At 41.2% G+C, this 26,771-nt stretch overlaps 1 protein-coding gene across 2 annotated transcripts in view; it reads right to left on the minus strand.

The window, feature by feature from the left end:
- Positions 1-26,771, minus strand: part of cntnap5a (contactin associated protein family member 5a) — a 125,393-nt gene that overhangs the window by 46,734 nt on the left and 51,888 nt on the right. For both annotated transcript variants that reach the window (XM_083537231.1, XM_083537230.1), the window contains exons 4-8: positions 11,718-11,865; positions 6,078-6,281; positions 4,307-4,491; positions 3,783-3,926; positions 216-489 (exon numbers count right to left, since the gene is read on the minus strand). In XM_083537231.1, coding sequence (XP_083393357.1) covers positions 216-489; positions 3,783-3,926; positions 4,307-4,491; positions 6,078-6,281; positions 11,718-11,865 — 955 coding nt within the window. The remainder of the gene's footprint in view (positions 1-215; positions 490-3,782; positions 3,927-4,306; positions 4,492-6,077; positions 6,282-11,717; positions 11,866-26,771) is intronic.

Raw genomic sequence — 26,771 nt, forward strand, 5'->3', positions numbered from 1 at the left:
GATCATCAGCCGTCACAGCCTCGGGTCTCCTAGTTCGAGTGGAGGGAAAATGTCATGCCGTCTTGTGCTATTGTGCACCTCCAATTTTCTGGTGTCAGTTTGTGAAAGAACTACATAGAGCTGGAAGGTTCTGGTGTCCCAATACTTTTGGCGACACACAGTCCTGGAAACAGAAACATGCAACGTATTAATGAACTGGCGACTCGTTCGCTTACCGATCGACACTTCCAGCGTTTTGAGGTCCGAGGCGTGGTGCGTGAGCCGGAGCCGGCCGCTGTCGATGTGAAGTAACAGGTAATGCTGTTCCGGGTCGGACGCCAGCCGGCTGGACAGCAGCAGGCCGTCGGGATTCCAGGTTCGGAACTGCAGGCGCACCGAGAGCCTGTCTGGAGAGTGAGATGGAGCTGGAAAGGACAGGAAGCTGCTGCTCGAGCTCAGGAAGGTAACGGCCACCAGCTGCGGCTCCGAGCACGAAAAGGTCACATTTCCCTGAGGCAGAAAGAGAGCCAAGTGGCATGTCAGATTAGACGCCGACGGGGGGACGGCGGAAAAGGACAGCGGGGCGAAACTCGGCCGTATTTGTCGGCATCAATCATTTTAGCGACCGTTTTATTTTTTTAAACTTGAGTTCAGGTGTTTTTTTTTCTAATGAATAATAATTATTATAATAATATCAACAACTCCGAATAAATGGCGAGGTGTGCATTACACAATACTGATGGAACAACCTAACTGTGGATTATACTGTTATACAATGGTAACTCACCAGTATTGGCAAGTTAAAGCTGTTGTCGGTGCTTTCCAGTGAGAAATTTCACAAAAGGGAAAAAGAATTCTGCATATTTCTGTTATGTTGCCCAGTAGCTCCTAGTTTTATAACCACAAATGAGACTGGAGAAAGAACATTACTCATAATCTTATACTCCAGTGCTCATGTAAGTTCTCACTCTCCAGTGTTCTGTATTGTTTAAAGACAATAATCAAACTCTTGATGTCACCCAAATGAGGATGGGTTCCCCTGTTGAGTCTGGTTCCTCTCAAGGTTTCTTCCTCATAACATCTAAAGGAGTTTTTCCTTCACCACAGTCGCCACGGCTGCTCATCAGGGATAAATACACATCGTTCACCTCAACTGTTGATTTCTGTAAAGCTGCTTTGAGACAATGTCTGTTGTGAAAAGCGCTATAGAAATAAACTTGACTTATGTATGGGTTTAGAATTAATTCTCAATTTCAATAATTATGAGAGAGAGAGAGAGAGAGAGAGAGAGAGAGAGAGAGAGAGAGTGCACATGCTTTACACTTCTACTTATACAGCTTAATAAAGCTGTTTTTACTCCTGGTGCTGATTTTCCATTAACATTTTAACGTTGCGTTTCTACTGGTAAGGTTCAGCGATCATAAAAGATGTGTGCGCGCACCGGATACACTTTCGGTAAAAAAATCCGTAACTATGACAACACTAAGCAGACCAAAGCGTGTCCTGAGAGTCACATAAAATACAGATTAACATGGCAGAGGTAGAGCTGCATCTTCCTGCAGACACAAAAACATCTGGATTTATTTACTTTAAATTTTTTTGCACTACAAAGGCGTGTTTGTGAAAGGGCCATGCGTTAGAGGTCAACGTAAGTACGTTGATGGTTTGCTGTCTGTCTGAACCGAAGAAATATTGTTGAAATGTTGAATCGAACCGAAATCTGATCGCACTGCATCGTAATAGCATCATATGTGTCTTTAAAGTATCATATCGTTGGCTATGCATCATGATGCAAAATCGCATCGGCCTCAGATATGGAGATGCGCATCCTTAGTTTCTACTAATGATGAAGCTTTTGGTGTTGAATCCTGGTGCTGATTTATCGATATATTTCCTATTTGAATGATTAGATTTTTCATCCTTTTTTTCATCATTCATTCATTTTCTCCCGCTTATCCGTAATTCGGGTCGCGGGGGCAGCAGTCTAAGCAGGCCCCCTCCTTCGACTGCTGCCCAATCCTCACAGCACCGTCCCTTACGGCCCCTCCTGCAGGTGGTGAGCCCACGGGAAGGCGGCCCCACGTCACTCCGACGTCACAGACCTTGATATTTCCCTCGTAAGGGACCCCCTGAGCATAGAGGGTTAAGGGCCTTGCTCAAGGTCCCAAGAGTGGCAGCCTGGCGATACCAGGGCTTAAACCCCAGACCTTCCGATCGGCAACCCAGCGCCTTAACCGCTGGAGCCACCACTCCCCCATGATTAGATTTTTTACGTCAAATTCGTCCATAAGTTCATTCAAAAATCTTTCCAATTGCTTCCTCATTCTTTGTGAAACTGTGGTGCACTATATGGACAAAAGTATTGGCACAGCTGACTTTTCCAGCCATACAAGAACCTGTTCCAAGATGTCGCCAAACGTCCCCAAATTTAGGCTCCACGAAGATCTGCTTTCTATATTTTGAACTGGAAGATCACCTTAGATCATAGAGCTCCAGCACTATCGAACACCGTGAACGCCTGCCTGCACCCAAGGCCTCCTCACCTCACCTACTTTTCATACCTAACTTTTCTAACGCCCTTGTGTCTGAATGAGGGCAAATCTCTACAAAATCTAGTGGAACATCTTCCCAAGAGAGTGGATTAGTATTATAGTATTATAACAGCAAATGAGGACTAGATGTGAAATGGGACGTTTGAGAAGCATTAGCATCTTATGGTCAATTGAACTTTTGTCCATATAGTGTGGGAAACATGACTGTTTTATGACTTTGATTTTATGGTGGTCTAGTGGTTAGGATGCGGCGCTCTCACCGCTGTGGCCCGGGTTTGATCCCCGGTCAGGAAACCAACCCCAGCCACTCTTTGTGCCGGTCACAAGCCCGGATAAATGGGGAGGGTTGCATTAGGAAGGGCATCCAGCGTAAAAACGTGCCAAATCAAACATGCGGATGGTCTGCTGTGGCGACCATCCTAACGGGAGAAGCCAAAAGAAAATTATTTTATAATAGACTAAAAGCCACGGCAATTCGAGAATCCACAATAACATCCAAGTTAAAGGATCTCAGAACAGCTGGAAGAGAAAACGGAAAAAAACGCGTTTGGGATGTTCGGGGAGGATGGACCGGCGTCATGGTGGAGGGCAGGTGGTCTGTATAAATGTCAGCGCCACTGCTCTGCTGTGAGCATATCCGCAGGACACGAGCTCACATAAGCGTGAAAAGGTTAGCGGTACCTCATTGATCCCAGATCAGGGAACTACGACCTCAAAGGACCTGCTCGCTCACGAGACCTGCCAGTTCGACCAGCCTTTTACTCACTTTCTCTCTTTTTTTCTTCTTCCTTTATCTTTTTTTTTTGTTTGAAAATGACTTAACTAGCTTGTTCGCTTAACCGCGAAAGCCAGACACACGTTTTCGACGTTCTCCTGACTGACAGTAGAGCGTAATTACCGTATGAATATGGCGGTCTGAACGAGCCGACCACGTTATTGTTGAAGTCGCCGGTAAAATTTACATCAGAAGGATGTTAAGTGAATGGGGATCGGGCGATTATAAAAGCGGCCATTTTCGCAAAATTGCTCGCAAAACACGGACGTGCGGACAATTTGCTACGAGACAGTCTCTTGCTCTTTGGAGCCACGGAGAATCCAGACTAATTGCCGGTTGCCATGGTGAAAATGAATCCTGATGGCGATAATTGTATTCAAAATATAGTCAAATCGCTCAGTCCCCTCCCCCCCTACATTATTTAACATACTGTAGCTCTCTGGTTCGAATAAGTTTGAACATCATACGTTCCTTACCACTGTGTATATCTGAGGCTTGCGTCGCTTGGCGAGATCGATGACGTTCACGCCGTTGTAGTAGAGGTTCTCCACGCAGCCGTGAAAGTTCCGTCTGAGGAACGTTCCGGGCTTTCCGGGGAGTGGGATCCCACCAAAGCTGAGCTTTGAGGACAAAAATTCAGACTGATCCATCACATCTATCACATTGTGCATAACTGTATGAACAAAAGTTGAACATCTTGATCTCATGACTGAGCTGTCAATTTGTCAGTCTGTCCATCTATCCATCCATCCATCTACCTGACTGATAGATCTTCTCTCTATCCAGATATGAATAGTTTTTACTTGTAATAAATCTAAAACCTGACATACTAAATATCCAGGTGGTAGATTTAGATTTTTATTTCTACTGAATAATTCTGTAGATAATGTTCCAACATCAGCAAAAGTACAGTTTGCTCTTTCTTTTTTCTTTTTTTTGCCTGGCATCGGCTCCACTCCTGCAAAGGAAAAGAAATAAAAACAAGAACAAGGAAAGCTACCTCATAGTCGACCTCCAGAGAGTCTCCGTCCCCTTTGGTCCTGAAATGCTGTGTGTGTCGGTCCAAGGTGAAGTTGACCTGCTTGTTAAAGCGTTCGATGAGCACCGAGTGCCAGTGCTGGTCATCGAGCAGACTGCCCAGTGTGACCACCATACGGCCGCTGCTCGACCTCACCCGGGTATCATCTGACACACAGAAAGATGGATGCGAGAAACAGGACAGCACAGGGTCAGGATTTTCCCCCCCAACATTATTTATACACTATATAGCAAACGTATGTGGACACCCTGAGCAGAAGGTCTGCTTTGTGAACACATCTAGTGCTCATTTATACTTATAATAACCTCCAGTCTTCTGGGAAGAAGTTCCACTAGATTTTGGAATGCTCTTTTTCATTCCCTTTGTGCTCATTCAGCCATAATAGCAAAGTCAGGTTCTGAGGAGGCCTGGGGTGAAATCAGCGTTCCGATTCATCCCAAAGGGGTGAGTTTAGAGCTTTATTGCGAAGGTTTCTTCCTCATACCATCTAAAGGAGATTTTCCTTGCCATAGTCGCCCCAGGTTTTTGCTCATCAGGCATAAATACACATAATTCACTTATATAAAAATTTTGGTTCCATAATTCTGACATTCTATTAAGCTGCTTGAGAGAAAAGCGCTATAGAAATAATCTTGACATTGAATTGAATCACTTACCAGAATATATATATATATATATATACACGTATTCACAATACATTAAACCTGATGCAGAACACAACCTGTGGACCAGTCCAACAATCCCAATCCAGTGTTCACACTGACCATGGTACATGTACAGTATGACCTCTAATGTTTCTGATCTTACTCGTTCCCCTGCTGTTACACAAGACGTCCACTGAACCGCTTCGATCGTTCCAAGTATATTTTTATTTAAGGCATAAGGTGTCAGTAGCATTTTTTTTTCTTCCCCCCCAGCCAAGTGTGACGCGACACACACTCACACACATCTCTTCATCCGCAGCTAATTGCGGCGTTCTCCTCCGAAATAGCGGAGCCATTATCTCGTTTTTTTTTTTCTCGACAGCCACGAATCTATAATTGCAGCGCAAATTTCACAACAGTATTGACACAGCATGAAAGCCGAGACTTTATTTGATTTAGAGGGGGAAAAAATGCATAATAAACTGTGAAAATCAGCAAAAAAAGAAAACAGCTTGAAAAGGGGTTTCGACCTCAAAAATAGGGGTTTTTAAACTATTTCTATAAAATCTCCATGTGATGTCTAAAATAAAGTATCTTAAGTATTTAGAGATAAATGGAGAGAGAGAGAAAGAGACACTTTGGAACCCTACTTTGGATGTATGATTATGCTGGAAAACTAAGAAAACTACAGTTTTGCTACAGGAGTCTAAATATCAAATTTGGCAACCGAAATTACTAGTAGAATAAACATTGGGAGTAAAAACATCCCCCCCCCCCCCCAACAATACCCCATTTGCATTATATTTCCAATAGCAACACCATGTTTGCGATTTTGTTTCCGTCTCCGCACCTGTCTCCGCCCCTGTCTCCGCCCCTTTGCTGTCCTAGTGTGTGCATCTGTTTCGTGTTGCTCCTTAATTGAATCAAGTCTTAGTTCTTTATATTTCTAGGTTGTAGGATTTTTTTTTTTCTAGATTCTAGTACATTTTGTGAATATTTTAATACTTATTTTGAATTTATAATAGATTTGATATCAAAGCTGTGCGATGTTAACATTTTTCTCTGTAAAATAACTAGTTACTCCTTACCCAGGTTGAGATGTAACGCTAGTCTCCCACGGTGTAGCTCCAGTGTGATATAATCTCCTCTCTGGCCCTCGCCGTGCAGCAGGACGCCCTCGGTCTGTCGGCTCTTGAAGCGCAGCGAGATCACGTCCTTCACCGTGCTCATGGACTTCTGGTTGAACCGGTAGAGCAAAGAGCTTCTGCCATCGAAATCCGCCACATATGATTCTTAGCACAGAGAGAAAATAGGGTTTGGGGTCAATTTTTATTTCATTATCATTCCTTGATTTATTATACAAACTCCAGAAGCTCTACAAATGTATCAAACAAGGACTAGTCCATTTCAGACCTAGGGTTGATATTTTTGTATCAGTTGTTTCAGGTTTCAGGGAGAGATCCTGTACATAAATGATGCACACATACATGATATTACAATAGTCTTTTTTTTTTTTACTGTCAGGATATAATCCCCCTCCCATAGAATACAGCTAGTTGGAGTTTTCATGGTACTGGCAACCAAAAAATGCCGAATGGCTCACACTTTTAGGGACTTGCCCCATGCATTTGTTTGTGTAAAGTTTCTGCCCCGTCTTGTCATTGGTTCACGTGGTTTCCCGTTCACACCTGTCTCTACTTCCACGTCGAATTCACGTGTGTATACGTACCTCGCGTGTTTGCTTTCATTCCCATGAAATATTCAGTTATCGAGCGTTTTTGAGTCTCCTGTGCACAAATATTGTCATAAATGTATGGTCATTTGACCGAAACATTCCTATAAATTCTTGGAACTTGAAATTTTCCATATCAAGTTCCCATTGTCTTTTTTCTGGAAAGTTTCTGGAAATTTTGACCCTGATTGAAAAATAATACAAATTCATCAACAAAAATATATTAAAACCTATATGGAGCGGGATCTGACAAACCGCCACTGGAAATCCATATCGGATATGTTTCCAGTACGACCCAGTAAACCGTTCCTATAGAAACAGCGTACTGTATATTCACTTACGTGGCCTAGGTTTTACTTTTATGTGGAAGATAATGCTGTCGGAATAAATAATGCAAACGCCAGCGTTGTTTCTGAAGGGCAAAACAAAGACGGAATAGAGGCTTTGAAATGAAGCACAAGAGTTAACTTTGAACATCCCTTTGAAGGGGTTCGAGTTCAAACGCGGATTAAGTCACAACCTGTCAAACACCTCGAAGAGTTCGAGGAGATTTATTTATTTATTGCTTGCAATCATCATATCAGTGACAGGAGGCGAATCGCTAATCGTTGTTATGCACTCAGGCTTATTCTTCATGCCCCCCTATGGAATTCCATGGATTTTGGAAGAGGTTGAATCTGTGTGTCATTTAGACACATAATGAGTTGATATTTGGAGTTCTTTCTTAAAGGTACAAGATTAATTTGGGTCTGTGGGAGTTCTCAAATGAAAGAAAAAAAAAATAGAACGTTTTCTAACAAGCTCGAACCGCGTCTAAAACAGGAAATGCATGAGGCGTTTTAGCCCGCCGGTACAGGAAGTGCCATCTTACTAGTGCTTGGGAACTGACTCAAGGAGACACCTGTCACACTGATTTCAGGCTGTTTATCGGCCGTTCGAAATGTCAGGATGACGTAAATTCAGCCGGTTCTTTTTTTTTTTTTTTTTTTTTTTTTTTTTGAACTCTGCACGGAAGCATAAGAACGTATTAAAAATCGAACGGAATAGCACGCATTATAGAGTTCTTGAAGGAAAATAAAAATATATTCAATAAAAAAATGTGTATAAAGCTCAGGGGTTAATGGTCTTTAAAACACATTATTGATTAAAGCACGAAGTGTGAAACCTAATAAATTTCTAAAACCTTCAAAATGGATCAAGCATTTGCACTATATGGACCATTGTTTGTGGGCACCTGAGCTTCCCATTGCACATTTAGTCACCATTTGCTGTTAGAATAACCTCCACTCTTCTGGGAAGATGTTCTAAAAGGTCCCAGTACTCTTGTCCATGTAATATATGTATGAAATACCTGAACAAGTTCACAGAGGGGCATTTTCTTTTCCTACAGAAAGAACCTTTACTCTTCTGAGATGTTGTTCCACTAGATTTTGGGTAAAGTGAGAAGGCTTGGGGTCCAGTCAGCCTTCACATTCATTCCGAGGTGTTTAATAGAGTTGTATAGGAGGAGATCTTTAACTCCAATCCATGTAAAGCAGATCTTCATGGACTTGGCTTTGTGCACCGTCATGCTAGAGAAGGTTTGGGTCTTGTGAAGGGAAAATGTAACATCCGACACAAACGATTTTAAGAAGAACCCCATATGGCTTGGAAAGTCAGACAATTCAATACTTATGTCTATAAAGTTTAGAATTATACTCCATGGTCACATGGTCGTGATTCGGCTGGCACGGTGACGCTCTGGGGTTCTGGTGAAGGTGTCGCTATTAGCGCTAATCAGAGAGGAAAGAGGTATCCAGGGAACTTCTTAGAACACACTGCTTCACTTTAAAAAGCCGATTATGATCTTGAGGATTTTCCAGAGAAACTTCTTTGAACCACAATTCAAAGCTAGATTTCGAAATCTAGGTTCGACAACGCAATCGCACAATTTTCCACGCTCGTTTAGGTTAAAACGCAATTAAGATGTGTACCAGCAGAAGCCTTGGCTGAAAGAAAAACTCAAGAGCCTTGTATTTTCATGACAGGAAGGCACACGCCGGTTACGAATGAGCTCGCCATATGTTCATTAGGCGAATGTTTGCAGGTGCACATCTGTACTAGACTGTTAAACTGCATCTCGCTCGCTCAACTGGTCACACCTATGTGCACGAATGGTCACTTAGGCAACAGTAATGAGAGTTTCTTTACTTATATATGATCCATTATACTGTATAATAGTGTAATATAAGTGCTGAAGAAAATAATTGACCAAAGCAGTAAGACAGTCATCCTAGAGAGCATCCTGATTCATCCCATACTGTATTGACAAAAGTATTTGAACTCCTGGATTTTTCAGCCATTTTTCTGAATGGATTCTGAATGGAATTTTCCATTCACTTAAACTATGAGACCTGTTCCACCATAAAGATTTGGGTTTGAATAGAAGATCTTGAGTGGCCTGCTGTAAAGCTCTGACCCTAACCTTATTCAAAACCTTATTAACTCATATTAACATAAAATATGACTCCAGTAAAAGTTACTTCCTTTAACTTGACCTTCAAATGTACTTGAGTATCCAAAGTACTGATTTATTAAAACTTTAACGTTCCTATGATCGTTTTTGTCACAAGACTCTTTACTTAATTACCTCAGTTTATGTGTAAAGACTCGAATGTGACTCTCAGCACACGGAACTATTATTAGAATGATATTAATGAGTCAAACACTGATTTCTATGACAATTATCATGAGCACAAAACCTTCTTTTCAACTACTTATAAGAAAAATACGTGCACGTGCGCTGGGACGAGTTCAAGTCTGTGGTTTCTTCATCATTTATTCCTCTCTAAATGTTCCACTTGATGTTGAACCGTATGTTGGTGATCAGTAGATACACCAAGCGCCAATCCAAACAAGTTCAAAACAGAGCGTGCGCTCGATCCTGATTGGTGGATTGCTGCGTGTTTGACCAGTTAAGTTTGTATCCGCTCATAAATAAATAAAGAATGACTGATTTCATTTGAAGTTAAATGATATTTGATTTTGAAATGTAGTGAAGTTCAAGTCTCCTCAAATTGAAATACTTCAGTAAAGTACAGATACGACAAAAAAGCTTAAGTACAGGAACGAATTACGTTTACGTCATCGCTGTCCTCCACTGCCTTGGAGATGAATTGACATTATGATTAAATGATTGAGCACAAAAACCTCCGCAAACATCTAGAACATCTTCCCAGATGAGCGAAGCTTAGTATAATAGCAAACGGGGACTAAATATGGAATGTCCAAAAACACACAAATCTTAAGCTCCAAAACCCAATCTTGTGTAGAACTTCAGCGTCGATGAGTGAAGATAACATTGCTTGAGTCATCATTCCTCTTGGCTTTTCCCAAATATCCCCAATTCTCGTATTTTATTATATGCATCATTTGGCTATTACAAATATAAAGTCATTCATTTTATATCCTTTACATGAAGCACTTGTAAAAAAAATTAAAAAATTAAATAAAATTATGAAACACTAAGTCGAACGGTTGGACTGGAAATCCTGACTCGGTAAAAATCTCGAACTGAAAAGCAACAGCGTCTGTCCTTCGTCTATTCATCTACGTGCTACACGATACACAACCCAATAACATGGAAAAAACTGGTGCTTTTGTTGCTCTGCCTTTTTTCAGCAGCAAAAACCTTCAGGCTCCTGTAGAGACGTTCGCTTTAAAAACACGTGCGCGTGGGCGCTTTTCTAGATAATTCTGATCTAAAAAGCAACGTTCAATTAAAAGCAGCGGGTGTGATTTATATAACTTAATGCGATTTTTAAGAAATACTAAGGACTCTGAGGAAAAAACAAGAATTCGGATTTCATCCGGATATTTGAAAGATAAATTTAACTGCAAATGGTGCTATAAAGATGGAAGAAGAACATACAATATACAGTACGGGCACAAGTATTGAGACTTTTCCAGGCGTATGTGGTTCTTCCTCACACTATAACCACAAAAAAGGAGACACACAATTGTATAAGTATTTGGATGGGCATAAAATATTCCCTTGAACTAGAAGAACCAAACTTGTTCCAGCATGACAGTGTGGACAAAGTCTGCTCCATGAAGATATGCTTTGGAGTTGGAGATCTCCTGCTATAGAGCTCCAACCCTATAGAACCTTTGACCTGAGTTTTTCAGCTAAATGTGGTTCTGTTCCCACAAAGTTGGAGGCCCACGACTGTATACAATGTCTTTGGATGCGGTATCAGGGAGTTTTCCCATGCGCATCAAATGTGCACCAACAAAGCCAGCTTTATGAAGATGGGTTGGAGTGAAAGATCTTGAACGGCCTGCTGTAGAGCTCTGAATTCGACCCTTAACCCTAATGAAATGAGATGAATGGGAACGCTGATTGCAACAGGCCTCCTCATCTCACCTACATCAGTTCCCTGAATTTACTAACACATTGGTCTCTGAATGAGGACACTCCAAAATCTAGTGAAACATCTTCCCAGAAGAGTGGAGGTTATTATAAAAGCGAATGGGGAATAAATGTAGAATGGAACTTTTGACCATATAGTATAGTGTATCAAGAGAGCAATAATCCCTCAGAATGACATTGAAGTAGGGCATTTTAGCCCTTTGGAGCTCTGTTCCCCCCCCCCCCTAAAGAGTAACCTCCACTTTTCTGGGAAGATGTTCCACTAGATATTGGAGGGTATTTGTGGAGATTTATAGTCATTCAGGTACTGATGTAGGGTGAGGTGAGGTGAGGTGAGGTGAGGTGATGAGGGCTGGGGTGCATTGAGCGTTCCAAATTCAGAAAAAATGCTTTTCGCCCTCACCAAAAAAGCATCGCGATATATATTTAGCAAGGCCGCGCCAAGCCCCATTTCGACGGCTCGTCTCTAATCAGATTAAAACGAAAGCTATTCCACGTGAAGTGCGTGACTCCGAGTGCTGTGGGTGGGAGAAAAAAACAACAAAAAACAAAATCATCTCTGCACATCTCTCATCAGCTACTCACTGTATGCGCAGCCGTAGACGTCGATCCTGAGCCCGATTCTGCCACTGGGGTTCCATTCGAGAGGAACAAATTTCACAAAGCGAGTTCGAATGGCTCGGCTGAGTTTGTGATAGACCACGCTGTCGGGATTTGTGTTCCCCACCAATCTCTGGAAGAAGAAAAATGAGAAAGGGAGGGAGGAGAAGAAAAAAACATTTTTTTAGACGTGGCTTGGTTGTAGAATTCACATCATTTTTCATTGATTTTTTATTATCATTTTTTTTTATTGTGCGTAATGCCTTTAAAAGCAGCACTTCGAACACTTTCAAACAACGAGTCTGGAAATATATCCTATTAAAAAGGCATTACACAGAATCGTGTCATTCGTTTTGTTCGCCTGATAGCTGTTGTCATAGCGACGCTGAGTTCTGAGCGATTTGATTTGTATATATTTATTCCGCTTAGTATTTATTATCCTGCAGACGTTCAGGTATGACGCTTACGTGATAAAAAAAAAAAGGTCATGAGTATTGGAGTATTGATGGAGATGTCCAAACCACACTTGTTTTACATTTGTTCATTAATCTGACATGATGTAACTTCAGTTCCAGTAACAGTTCCTCCTGTTCAGAGGCTCGCAAATGACTCGTTTGTTTATATTTTCCTGGAAAATGAACCGAGGAAATTCATATATAGAGAGAAAAAGGAACTGTTAGAGCAGGTGGGATTGGTCCTGGGAGTGTGGAGGATCAGATGAAATTGGTTGGAATGATTTCAAGAGCAGAGATGAATAATCATAATCGTATATATATATGTATAAATATCTGTGTGTGTGTGTGTATATATATATTTATATTAGTGTTGTAAAAATAAATTCTAATAAATTCGCGTATCTATGTATATATTAGGGCTGTCAAAATCAACACGTTAATAACACGTTAACGCGAATCCGTTTTTAACGGCACTAATTTTATAAACACGCGATTAATGCAGCGTGCATTCATTTTGTATTCAAAATATAATTCAATATAAACCAGGCGAAATAAAAACCAATGCCACGCACATTTATTCACGTCGTCATCTCTTTACTCGGATATAAAAAAAATAAAAATAAAAATCTTTTTAAATCAATAAACCTTTGTTTTACCGACGCACCAAAATCCGCCACGACGCACGGATCCGGCACTCAAAACCGTCCCCGCGGCAACACGGCAAAAGTTTCGTTTGGTGTCCTGAAGATTTTTTTTAAACACCATCATTACTTTAAAACCATTGACAAGAATATTTTGTCGTCATGCTCTATGTTGAGTTCGGTTCCACTACATACGTTTGCATAACATAGAGCGTCAATATTTGTCCGTATGTGGATTGAATTTTAAAAACCTGAAATGTATTAATTTACGGTAATTTTAGAACGGGTAAAAATTCACGATTAAATCTGACACAACACACGTGGCCTTATTTTAAATAGTTAAACGACTGTTAAACGCGAGTCGCAGTAATCTGCTCTTAAATGACACTGGGCACTGAATGGGCACCTGAGAGACCTGTGTGGATTCACATAGATGAATCTTGTTTGATGTTTTAGGAGATATAGACATGAGCATGTCAAATTAGCACTATGAAGAAGAAGAAAAAAAAAAGTTGTCCAAGGTTGTGCTCAGTGTCAGACGGTGAGACCAAAAAGTTGTCCGTGGAGATCAAAAGATCCTGGGCGTTGAAGATGAATCACATGGGAGGAATGGTTTCTGATGTGTCATCCGTGACGTGATGTCTGCCAGACGTGATGAGATCTGGGTGGAAAAATGTGTGAGGGAGGACAGAATGACTAAAGGGTCTTGCTCCATATAGCATTCGATCAGGTTTAAAGGGAAAAAAAAAACGAAAAGAACCGAGTACTGAGGTTTGGAGAGTTGTGGAGCAGATACTGTATAGATCCCCCTTACGTCATACGGTATGACCCAGGTAGAAGAGAACCATCATTGTTATGCTGTGCCATGAATTCCTAGCCACATAAGGATGGACAAGAGAGTTTTGTGGCTGACTGTGTCAAATGCTGTTGAAAGGTCAAGGACTGATGACAGTTTGGCAGATCTACCAGCATGAAACGTCTCATTGATGGCCAAAAGGGCAGCCTCTGTGGAATATACCGTTTTGAAAGCCAGACTTGGCGGCGGTTCTGCGATTGAAAGATAGACACATGGCTGATTCTAGACAGAAAAGAAAGACGTGACACCACTCAGGAAGAGTGTAAAGAGAACCTAAAAAATCATACTCGAGTAAATGTTACTGCCAAACAAGTTCAAATTCACCAATTCCTATTCGATTTGAGTAAAAGTCTTTTCATTTGACTCGTAGGCTCAAAGATGCGCCAGTTATCAAAACGCCAAGACACGCTAACGAAAAGCCGACACGTGATTTGCGAGGTTTTATTTTCCAAAACACAACTCAAATTGTGAAACAAAGAAAAACAAAAGACAAAGTACTAAAGCAAACTTTCAAAAAGCAAACAAAAGGATGGGATCTTGTCACAAAATATTCGAAAGGAATATTAGTATTCAATGGACAAATCAAAATTAACTATCTTAAAAAAAGTCAAATAAAATATTTAGAGTTGAATGTGATTTGATGTGATTTCAGTTTTTTTTTTGTTTTTTTTTCCCTATGGACTAAAAATGAGGCCAGCGGTGCTAAAAAGTCGCTCACAGGCAGCAGATGCCAGTCGAGGAGTGTTAATGACCTTTTCAACAGAGGTGCAGAATGTAATTAGTGACCCTCATTGTCAATTGGAATACAGTAGAGTAAAAAGTATACAGTAGATACGAGACTATTAGTGCTACGTAACTGGTTCTATATAACATCGTTGGAAGACTGTGAGAGCTCAGGAGGACCTTCGACAAGCCGCAACCAACAAAAATGTTGAAATCGTTCAACAACTCGTGCATAACGATCGTCGGTCGTGCACAACAATCCGCGTGATCTCACTTCCGCACCCGACCTACTCGCCAGATTTGGCTCCTGTGGACTTTTGTGAGATACGGAATCATAAATATAGTTAAGAGAAAAAGTTGCCTAATTCTGAAACTGGAAAGTAGCCAATAATGAACTTTCGTAGAGTAACGAAGTACATTTACTCAAATTCTTTACACCACGGCTAATATCCGAGCGATCCTGACTTAATAAACTTAATAAACAACGACCTGAACAAAGAAAAAGACACAACCTAATGAGGATATTAAAAAATTTTTACGCCTCAACAGTGTGCATAAATGTCAACCTAATCTCATCTGTTAATCCCCTTAATGCCCACTGATTATCGTTTGACTCACTCTACAGGAACGCAGAGAACATATTAAGAGAAGCCCACATGATTCACAGTGAATCACACGAAGTGGTAAGAACGTGAGAAAATGTCAACTTTTTTTTTTTTTCCCCCGTCTTAGTTTTTTCATTTTTTCTGCGAACGTGCTACACTAAAAGCGCGACAAATAAACAGCGCGTAATGATAATTCTGGAGAATATCGTGAAGCGCACTCCCTCACAAATCTGTCCTGCCACCTACATTGTTCTGGTGCCAGCCACTTATTCTTCGAGTGTGTCATTGTGAAGTAATGCGTTCTGCACTCCGCAGACAAAACATTTAGCGTTGCAGAGGGAGGAGATTTGAAGATTGTATTTATTGCATTATAAAGAATATTAATCAGGTCAATATCGCTGATGGTGAATAGGACGACTTTTCCTTTGCATAAACTGTATTTTCATTTTATTATTTTATTACTTATTATTATTTAACTCGGACATTTTGACATTTCTTGTAAGTGCAAACATACTTGCCACTAAAGCGCTTCCTGATTCTGAAAATTGAAGTCACAGTCATACGGTACTCCTGGAACACAGAAGGTTAAAGGTCTTGCTCAAGAGCCCAACAGTGGCAGTGCTGAACCCCTGACCTCCTGATTCCAGCATGACTATGCCCCTGTGCACAAAACCAGCTCCATAAAGTAATGCTTTACATGGGATGGAGTGGAAGATCTCCAGCTATCGAGCTCCAAATTCAACTCTTTAGGATGAACCACTGACCTGCCAGAAAGGCCCCTATTGATCCTCATTGGTTCCTCTCAAGGTTTCTTCCTCGTGCATCTCATGGTGTTGCCACTATAACTTACAGGCACTGAACATATCTCTGTAAAGCTGCTATGAGACAATGTTTATATATCAATTGAAAATTCAATTCTCTGTATCTTCACTGTAACTGATATAATGCTTTATTCTAGTTTGAAGAACCTTTTTTTTTTGTCTACTGAGTCTACCGAGCCAAACTAGACATATTGGAGTGGGCTGAGGATGCACACAATACACAACTCGTGCAGCTAAATCGGTCGCCAGATTTTTTCGCACAATAATCCTGTCTGCGATTGTCAGACAGAGTGTCTAAGAAAAGGTGTGTAGTTTGTCATTTGGCAAACCATACGTGAGGAATAAAGTACGATTTAATTGGATTCATCGGCGAGCCGTCACAATGGTGCGCAGACGTCAGGCTGAACGTGTGGGGGTGGGGGGTGGGGGGGGTATGATAATTCTCTAAAATGTGTTATTTCCAAATCACAGGAAATGCCCTAACAGATCCACTTAAACGTTGAAAATGTTATTCAGGTTAAGCTTCCAAACTTTTATGCAGCATTTTTTGATCGATGTTAAATTGTAAGTCGAGAGTCAAGTCCAGAATCTTTTATTGTCATTTCAATTCTATAACTGACACAGACGCTTCTCCACAACCCTGGTGCTACAGTACAAAAAACAACATGGAGCTGCATCACGTCACACAACATAGAGATGCTTTACGCCACGCAACATAGAGCAGTTGAATAACTCAGTAACACAGTTGAGTGAGTGTGTTTGTGAGTTTTGTACAGTTCAGTTCTGTGTGTTGAGGAGTCTAATGGCTTGAAGGAAAAAAAATCTAATGCTTCGGAACCTCTTTCCTGATGGTAGGTGTGTGTGTGTGAGGGGTGTGTGTAAAGAGTGTGTGTGAGGGGTGTGTTAGGGGTGTGTGGGGTCGTCCACAATGGTGTCGAATTTGGGGATGCAGCGTGTGGTGTAAATGTCCATTATAGAGAGGAGTGCGACTCCAATGATCTTCTCGGCTGTCCTCGCGATCCTCTGTACGGTACAGTTTCCAAACCTGGCTGGCTGACTAGCTAGCTAGCTATTACAGGAATTTTTCATTTGGGAATATGTGTGTGTTTGTTTTGCTTTTCAACATTGTACCTTAATACTATAACAAAAATTAATAAAATTATATTAACCTAAAAAAACGCTATATATATTTATTTTTTTTATTGTCCAAAGTAGCTCCATTTAGCTTTGATGCCTGTTGGCTTGGCACACTCATTCCGTTCCCTCTTTAGATTCATTAAGTAGTTCATTTTGTTCATTTTATGAGTTCATTTGTAACAGTTCTCATTGGGTTTGTGCAGAAGAAAGGGTGAGTGTAGACTCAGTAGCCCTATTAGCATTGCAACACTTCACAAGAACGTAAAGTGAAAAGACGGCCCATTATTACTTTAGGAACTGAAGCTGTTTATTTTATGTCCATATTTATATATATATATATATATATATATATATATATATATATATATATACACACACACACACACACACACACACACACACACACACACACCTTCGTTTCCTGTTGATTTCTGCCAAGAACCCGGTTCAAGCTGCTAATGGTACAGGTTTCATCTTTTTCCAGGTTTTTAGTTTCGTTTCTGCTTCTTACCCACCTGCTTTATGAGTTTGTCTACCCGATCTTGTAATTAAACCCTCACCCTTCAACACTTTCGCTTCCACCCACAGAAATGTGAACAAAGGGGGGTGGGGGGGAGAAAGCTAAGGAAAAAGAGATCATTATGTTGTGAATACACGAAGGTAAATAATATTACTACTAATAATGCTTATAATAATGAGGATGATGATGATAATGAGGTATAATGAAAAATAATACATGGTGGGTGGAATTATATTTTCTTTCTTTCTTTCTTTCTTTCTTTCTTTCTTTCTTTCTTTCTTTCTTTCTTTCTTTCTTTCTTTCTTTTTCTTTCTTTTTGCTTAACATTATCAGAAGCACACCCACAGTATGGAGGAACGTTAATGGAAACCTGATCATAAGATTCAAATGTGCTTTCAAAACGTTTCCCCTTTTTCTGTTATAATAACCTTCACTCTTGTGGCTGGAAAAAATCAGGTGTCCCAATACTTTTGTCCATACAATGTACGTATGGCATGAACATGCACAAGGGCACTGAAGTAGGACATTGAAGTAGGGAAGTTAGAAAGGAGACATGAGGAAGTCTGGGGTGCAATCAGTGTGAAACAAAATCATCTTAAAAGCGTAGGTTTGGAGTTCTACAGAAGCAGATCTTCCACTCCAACCCATGTAAACCATATCTTCATGGAGCTGGTTTGTGCACAGGTGCATTGCCATGCTGGAACAGGGTTTGGTCTCCTAGTTTGAAGAGAAAAGCAAATGTAAAGCTACTGCATCCAACGGCATCCTGTACTATTTTCTGCCAATAGCTTTGTGATGACAGTTCCAACCACATACGACAGAAGTCAGATCCGTTTGTCTGTATAAAGTGTCTGACTGTTGTAAACACTGACTCTGGCTTGCCATCTGCCTTCAAAGGTCACATCGAATAACGAGCCAGTGTTAGAAACAGCAGTAAAAACGGCTTATCTGCCTAATGACGTCTAAAAGCTTTCTGTCGTTTCCTCACACGGACACAAACCTGATCAGTTCAGGCTGTAATCAGATACTAGATCTGATGAGATTAGATGGGATAAAATAAGAATAAATAGATAGATAGATAGATAGATAGATAGATAGATAGATAGATAGATAGACAGACAGACAGACAGACAGACAGACAGACAGACAGACAGACAGACAGACAGACAGAGACTGACTGACTGACTAAAAATACTTTATTGATCCCATGGATGGATGGATGGATGGATGGATGGATGGATGGATGGATGGGAGGGGGTTGCTGGAAAAACTCCAAGTGGACTTTCATTTGTTTTGCATTGAGGTAAGGCTTCCATCTAGCCACTCTGCTACACAAAAACCAAGAATGGTAGAAGGCTGCTGTGATGGATGGATGAATGCATGTATGGAAGGGTTGATGGATATATGAGTGGATAGATGAATAGATGGATTGGTGAAAAAATGAATGGCTAGGTGAGATGTTCTCAAACACCAAGTAGGATTTCATAGTATTTGCAGTGAGAAGAGGCTTTCATCTAGCTGCTCTGCTATATACAGCCCAGATTGGTGGATGCATGGATGGATGGATGGATGGATGGATGGTTGGGTGAATAGGTGGTTGGGTAGGTCGGTTGTTGGCAAACACCAAGTAGGCTTCCATAAGATTTGCAGTGAGAAGAGGCTTCCATCTAGCCGCTCTGCTATATACAGCCCAGATTGGAAGAAGGCTGCAGTGATGGATGGATGGGTGGATGGGTGGAAATATGGGTGGATAGGTGAATGGATGGATGGGTAGGTGAGTTGTTGGCAAACACCAAGTAGGCTTCCATGGGATTTGCAGTAGAAAGAGGTGACCATCTAGCCGCTCTGCTATATACAGCCCAGATTTGTAAAAGGCTGCAGTGATGGTTCTCCTTCTGAAACGTTGAAACTCAGAGTGACTGTGCTCTTCCCCAGATCTATGCATTACAACAATACTGTCTCGGAGCTCTGCAGGCAGATCCTCTGACCTCGAAATAAGAATGTGCCAGGCAGTTACTAAAGATTTTTTTTTTTTCTCCTTAAAAAAAATGATGTAGTGCAAAATGTCTTGTTGGACCATATGGAGGTTCCCAGGCTGCTACACCTATGTTTTTGATATTACTTTTGTATATCCTGTGGGGGGAAAGAAATGAGACACTGTCTGTGTCACTCCTTCCATTACGTCCTCATATCCTCTCCTCTGTGATATGATGAAACATGTTCCTTTTCCAGAATTACCTCTCTTCATTCACCTCAGGGATTTCAACCATAACAATACAGTTCCCTTCACCCCCGGGGGGGGCACGGTGCGACAGCAAACCGTGCTCGGATGCCATGCCCGTGTAAACATCTTCGCCAGAACGCTTCATTATCCTCCGCCTCGTCATTTCCTCCCAGAGCGCGTTTCATCAGCCGTTTACGTCCGATCCTTTGGGTCATACGTCACGTTGTCGCCTCTGTTAGACCTTTATCAAGCTGCTAAAGCCCTCAATGAGGTAAATGTGCCCCAGGAGGGCAGGAACTAGGTAAATGAAGGTAATTGGGTGTAATTGGGGGAAAAATGAGATGCGATGGGGGGAAGCGCTTGCGTCAGAGACGGCACTGGGATCAGGAAGTGGAGTGTAGGAGGAGCGCGGTGGAAAAAAGAAACGACACGAGTCTCAAATATTGTACTGTAGATAGATGGAAAGATGGATATAGATATAAAATCAATAAGGGCCACCCAACATATAATTTTATATATATATATATATATATATATACTCATTATTATTATTATTATTATTATCTTTTATCTTTTTTTTTTTTTTTTTTTCTTCTGGTAGGATCGTCCTCATTGATTGAATTTGACCTCACTTCCTTCAACATTCAAAGGATCGTCTTGTCTATATCAGGCTGCTAATAATCACGTATCCCGAGAAAGATTCCAGAGACCGGGCGCCGAGGAAACGAAATGCAAACGATTTGCCGAGTCGTGCGCTTTAATTCATTCCTGAGAGCTTTCTAATGGATCCTTTTACTTTCCTGTTCATTTTTAAACCAGAAAAAGTTCATCTAGTCTTCTCAAGGCAACTGATGTGACTAGAAATAAAAAGGATTATTGAAAAAAATTCATCTCTGCTTTTTCGGAGGAAAGAGTCTACGGAATGGAAGTGCAATGCGAAAACGAGGGGTTAAATGAGTGACTATGTTTGCAGAGGAGACAAAGGCTCGAGTGTGTGTCAGAAATAGCGAGCGAGCGCACCTAACAGCAGAGCTGAGACAGCTTTCCCAAAGGGACTGGTGTGTGTGTGTGGGGATGGATGTGTACATTTCCTTCTGTTTACTTGTCTCCGGGCTTTTATTTTCCACTTCCCTTCTCTCTCTTCCTCTCCCCGTTCTGGCTTTCTTTTCTTTCTGACTGTAAATTGGATTTGCATTTGTATTGATACTACGAGCAACTAAATATTGTTTTTCTTGGTAGAAGAAAACAGCAGGATTTGGTGTCTTGGAAACACTGCAGATTGTCAGGACCTATTCACGAAAAAGACGAATAGAAAAACGAATATCTGCTATAGAACCAATGGGTGTCTAAGTGAATTCTGTGTGTGTATGTGTATACACACAATGCACCACCAGGCCTATCTGGACGTATCTATCTTGCTCTTTCCTCCACCTCCGCCTTTGCTTTTTTTTTTTTTTTTTCCTTCACATTTCTTTCTTACATTCCAGATGGGCATCGACCTCTGCAGCCCGAGAGCCATCAGAGTGCATGTTTTATTTACTGCTGCTCAACGGACTAGAATAAAGGAAAGACAAAATATCTTAAAGAAAGATGCGGGAGATGATTCCATCACGCTGTGCTGGCGTCGTGGGAAAACAAGCGCCTGAGGCGATAGTTTTTTCCTCAAAAGCTATTTTACACGTATGAGCAGGGATGAAGCAAAGACATTAAATCACTAGCCGTTTTTCACTTTTGCGCGTCGGCTGACAAGCGGAGAAAAAATTATAAACAAATCAAAAGATCTAGTGGGAAGGCGTCGGGCTTGAAAATCAGAAACTGCAGGTTCTGTTTGTGGCAGTTTTGTTTTTATCGTGTAGGTATTTGAAAGGGTTGAGTTCAAATTCCATTAGCAGCTAGCTACCATTGCTGGGCCCCTGAGCAAGGCCCTTTACCCTGAACTGCTCAGTTATATAAATGTCACTCCCGGTAAAGGCATCTACCTCCTTGAGACCTAAAAACTGCTGCTATAATCGTAAAGATTATGCTCTTATGGAAAATCCATTCAACCAGTGGTGGATTAAACCTTTATATTAGCCAGTAAATCTTTATAAAGTTTTTTTTTTTTTTTTATAAAATTTACAATAAAAAAATTCTATCAGACAGATGATCTAGTGAATTCCTTTCCCCCTTTTTTGTTGCACAATCTTCAGCTAACCTGCTCACTGCCTCGTTTAGCACTATAGATTTATCACTGTGCCTAGTGGTCAAACATGGGAACTGCAACACATCTGAATAGTGACCCACTGGGACAGGATACACCCTGCCCCTATATGAGTAAATGCACTATTATTGTAGACTGGCATTTTTTTTTAATTGCCAAATTAGGATAGTTAATAAAGGAACTTGCGTTCTAAAAGGTAATCAGAATGAAATGTAATATGTTTCCACTAAAGTGTGACTGTGAGGAAACCATTCATGAAATCATTTCCAATTTCTATATTATATGTATTTTAAATATTTCAGATTTCCTGGTGGTCTAGTGGTTAGGATGCAGCGCTCTCATCGCTGCGGCCCGGGTTCGATCCCTGGTCAGGGAACAAACCTCAGCCGTTAGGGTTGCACAAGCCTTAGCCGGTCCCAAGCCCGGATAAATGGGGAGGGTTGCGTTAGGAACGGCATCCAGCGTAAAAACGTGCCAAATCAAACATGCGGATGGTCCACTGTGGCGACCGCTAATGGGAGAGGCTGAAAGAAAGTTTATGTATTTTAAATATTTCCATTTCTTTTTTTAAAAACATTTCTTGTACAAAATATTTACAAAATTGATATGGGGCTAATTTCTGGCCTGGAAATTTTGCAACAACAAAAAAAACAACCCTGGCAACCCTGGTTAAACCCCATTGCTGTGTTCAGACACAGGTGGCCGAAGGTCAAAACAAGCTGCCAGACTGTACGCTGAATGACTACATGTTGTTAATACTTAACTGCCCATTACGGGGTTACTGTATTCACTTTATCATAGCCTACATCATGAATCAAGTTTGAAAGGCTCTCGACTTCAAGGCTCCTCACTAAAATGTTGTGGCCGTGAGCCACAGCTGCCTTTAGTATACATCGAACTGTTTGACTTTATAGTGTACAACCGTGGAAGCAGAGTGATTTTCTAATCGCACTGTCCGATGTCACCCAGTAGTGTACAGGTTCGCTTTTTGAGCCTGGTTTCCCCTCAAGGCGTCTTCTTCGTGTCGTCTCAGGGGGCATTTTCTTGCCGCTCTCGCCTCTGGCTTGCTCATTAGAACTCTAAATATAAATCTACGTTCCGATTTGAAGCGACTTTTGCCACGCTTGTCTGTTGTTCAAAGCGTCATGCAAAGGAACCGGATCGAACGGCAGACATAAAAAATAAACACTCAGTAGGGCGTAAATCAAAAAGGAGATATAAAAATGTGCGGCACATCCGGAGTTATGCGTGCCCTTTTGTGTTACAGTCAAATTAAGTTTTATAGCGGAGAAGAGAAAGAGCTGTACTATTAGTGCCGCTTATCGATTCCACAAAAAAAGTTCGAGAAGAAACTTCTGGTCCCCAAGTGCCGAAGGTATAAACTTATGTTTTTTTTCCTTAAAAAGGCTGTTATGAGGCAGGCTCTCGATCCAAATCCTAATAAGAGTCTCTTAATTTATTCCTTGCTGCACTCTAGTGAAAGTGGGAGCAATTGATCAGGGTAGATTTAAAGTGCCACAATGTGAAAATACTGCTAAAGGAGTATCTTGTGTTTAAAAAAGAAAAGGCAATTGATATGCAAATGCCGGCATGATAGCACAAACAATCAACCTTGTGGAATGCTAGCATGATGGACCCAAATCAGTTGAAGTCCTTCCAAATCACTCCAGTACTCAACACCTTCAGGATTGACCGATTTTGTTCTCGTTCATGCCGTGAAACGTAATTTGAAATCAAAAACAGTTTTTGTAGCCTTTGAAGTTGTATTTTAGAATTGAAAGTACAACAAGTATTGGGAAACCTAAATTCTTCTGGTCGTCATATGTGGTCTTCAACAAACTTTTGACACAAATATGAAGGCACACAATTGTATCGGACGTCTTTGGATGTGCTAGCATGAAATTCGCTAGCGCCAGGAGACCCAAACCTGTTCCGGTATGACAATTTCCCTGTTGCTGAGAGCCAGCTCAATGCAGATATGCTTTACATGTGTTGGAGTGAAAGATCTTTTATTGAGCTCCAACCCTATTGAATATCTTTGGGATGGAAATGCACCCCAGGACGCCTCAACTCACCTACACGAATACCTGAGCGTGCCAACCATTTTGAACTCCAATAGGAACCCCATGCCTCAGCCTACATCAGTACCTGAGTCTTGTAGCTGATTGCTTGTAGAGATTTGTGCTCACACTCCAAAATGTAGCAATAGAACAGTAAAGGTTATTATTACAGCAAAATAGGACTAAATGTGGAATTAGATGTTGAAAATGCCACATACCAATCTTGTAGAGCATTTAAGAAAAAAGTCTTCCATGCTTCAGGTTAGTTTTGCAATTTCAGCAAATGTATTGCCCCATGCGCCCCAATGCAGCTACACAATTACCAAAAGCTGGTTGACGGAGGAAGAAAATGAAATGTTCATTCATTACGAATAAATGTCTCTAGAATGTTCTTCAAAATGTCTGCAGAAAGTCCTTCTTAAATGACGATATTCTCTGCAGTCGTTTGTATCACCTGCATTCCATTTTCCCAGCAACCAAACCGAAGCGAAATATATTTAGAATGCAAACCTACTACTGTATGTTTTCCCCAGTGGCCTGTTGCATGATAAAGAAGCAAGAAGCCAGAGAGCAGCCGAATGGAATTAGATATCTAGGTCTATAAAAACACAGAGGGCCGTGAACTTCTACAAAACCACCCGAGAAACCTTTGAGGAAAGCGGCAGGCGGTGCGATATCGGGTGCGAATTTTTTTATTCTCGAGCCCAAATGAGTCTCAGGCATCATTAGAGTTGATGGGGGTGGAATGGGCCAGCAGGCTCCTGCTTCAAGCAAAGCAATCCAACAAAACGATGGGTCTTTCATATCGATTACCTGTGCACTGCTTAAGCCTCTGTGTAATGAGAGAATAGAGAGATAGAGGAAAGATGGAGGGGGAGTAGGAGCGTGGACTGGTGGTGATGTAGAGGCTTTTCGTAAATGGAAGATAATTATTGTCTGGAGCGGCCAATGAATCCGATGGGAAGTTCAGAATAAAGCTAAAAGCAAATATTTTTTGTTTTATGACATTTTTGCTAAATTTTTTTTGGCTTGAGGACTAAACAAACACAAAAAAAACTTGACTGCCATCATGGAAAATGTCTTGGAAGTTTTGGGCCATACCAGGTTGGAACAAACGCCATGCTGTTCTTTATAGATACAGTTCTTTGGATTCTTCTGCCTTGGAAATTTTTGCAAAAGCCATACAACTTGGGCTATTTTGCAATAGGAATCCCTGCAGAAAAATTAAGGGGGGCGGATTACTTTTAAGCAACCGAAATAGAGCGGAAAATGAAACAATCTTCGGATAAAAACTCTTGATCAAGAAGCATAACCAGCCTCTTTTTTTATTTTATTTAAATGTCACTGCTATGACATCTCGCACAGCCCGATTTTCTCAAGTCTTTACTCGGTTCCCTGAAGCTAGTCACAATCTCAGGCGAGGTACTGTAGTGGAAATATCGCTTCTTCTCCTTTTCCGCCTTCCTCCCTCCCTCGCTCTTTCTCTCTGCACAGTCATCAGCAGTGACTGACATGAAGTTCTTGATGCAGTTCAAAAGCCCTTGGCAGCTCATAAGAAGAGAGCAATGACCTGAAGCAAGGACTTGCCCAAGCCTCTGAACTCAGCAGTTTTTCCCAAACGAGGTAATCCCTGTTTAGGTGACAGCCGTACAAGACGCAAGGCCCGTGAATTGTGTCGAGTGAAATGTGTCGCTGTCAGCTGTCCGTAGCGGGAAAACTTCAACACGTCCTATTGCCTTTAACAGCTGTTTTTACTTTTCTGATATCATCACACTCCTGTCTCCATTTGGGCTTTCCCTTCATCCCAGTGGAGTAGCTTAGCACAGTGGGCTGTAAAATGCTAACTACATGTTTTAAAGATCGAGTCGGTGCCAGGCCACAACAATTGACAAGGAATCCCTGCCATCCGCTGGCACCAATTAAGAGAAAAGAACGATTAAACTTCAGTAGACCCCAAACATGGACAGCATATGGGCCAACTGGGACTAAAAACAGAGACTCAGCAGTCCAGCTGTAGCGTTTACTTATTTCACAGGAAGACCGAGAACAATGATAACAATGTTTTTCTCTTATAAGATAAACGGTTATCCAATTCGCAGTATCCCAGTACACTCAATGGCCACTTTAATAGGAACACCATAGCATTACTCTTCAGGACCCTTTGCCGTTTGCATGGATTCCATGATTGTACATTGCGTGTAATTGCTAAAACCACTTTTTGTCATCTGTGCATTTATTTTGTGACTCGATAAAGGTTCTCTGCTGAATTCAAGTCTGGTCACTGTGGAGCCTGTTGAAGTATATTAAAAGCTGTGGCAGTCAATCGTTGGTTGATTGGTATTAGGTGGCTTGGTGTGTGCCAAAGTATTCCTCACACCACTATACTACCCCCACCAGGTAGTATTTTAGACACTAAAGAGATTCGGTCTACAAATTCCTGCCGTTGACCAAACAATTTTTAACGTACCATCTACTAGTGAGATTTACTAGACCAGGTCACCATCTTTTGATGGTGAAACTGTGCCACTTCATACGCTCTTTTAAAATTTGAGTTCCAAACTGTGATTTATTCTGCACTAGCTGAAAGTACCCGTGCTTCGCTACGGAAGGCAGAACGCTAAGCAATATGGCAAAAAGCAGTAAGCACTGAGCAGGACTGGATGATCAGAGATCAGAACGTAACGTCAACAAATAACGTACTACCCCTTTGTAGTAGCGATACAGGGCAAACTACTTTGAAAATAATTTTTTATCGTGCATCTAACATCTAATAAGAAACAATGTAGTAAGTTTCATG

The sequence above is a fragment of the Silurus aristotelis genome (assembly GCF_946808225.1).
Source record: "Silurus aristotelis genome assembly, chromosome: 3".
NCBI classification, from domain to species: Eukaryota; Metazoa; Chordata; class Actinopteri; order Siluriformes; family Siluridae; genus Silurus; species Silurus aristotelis.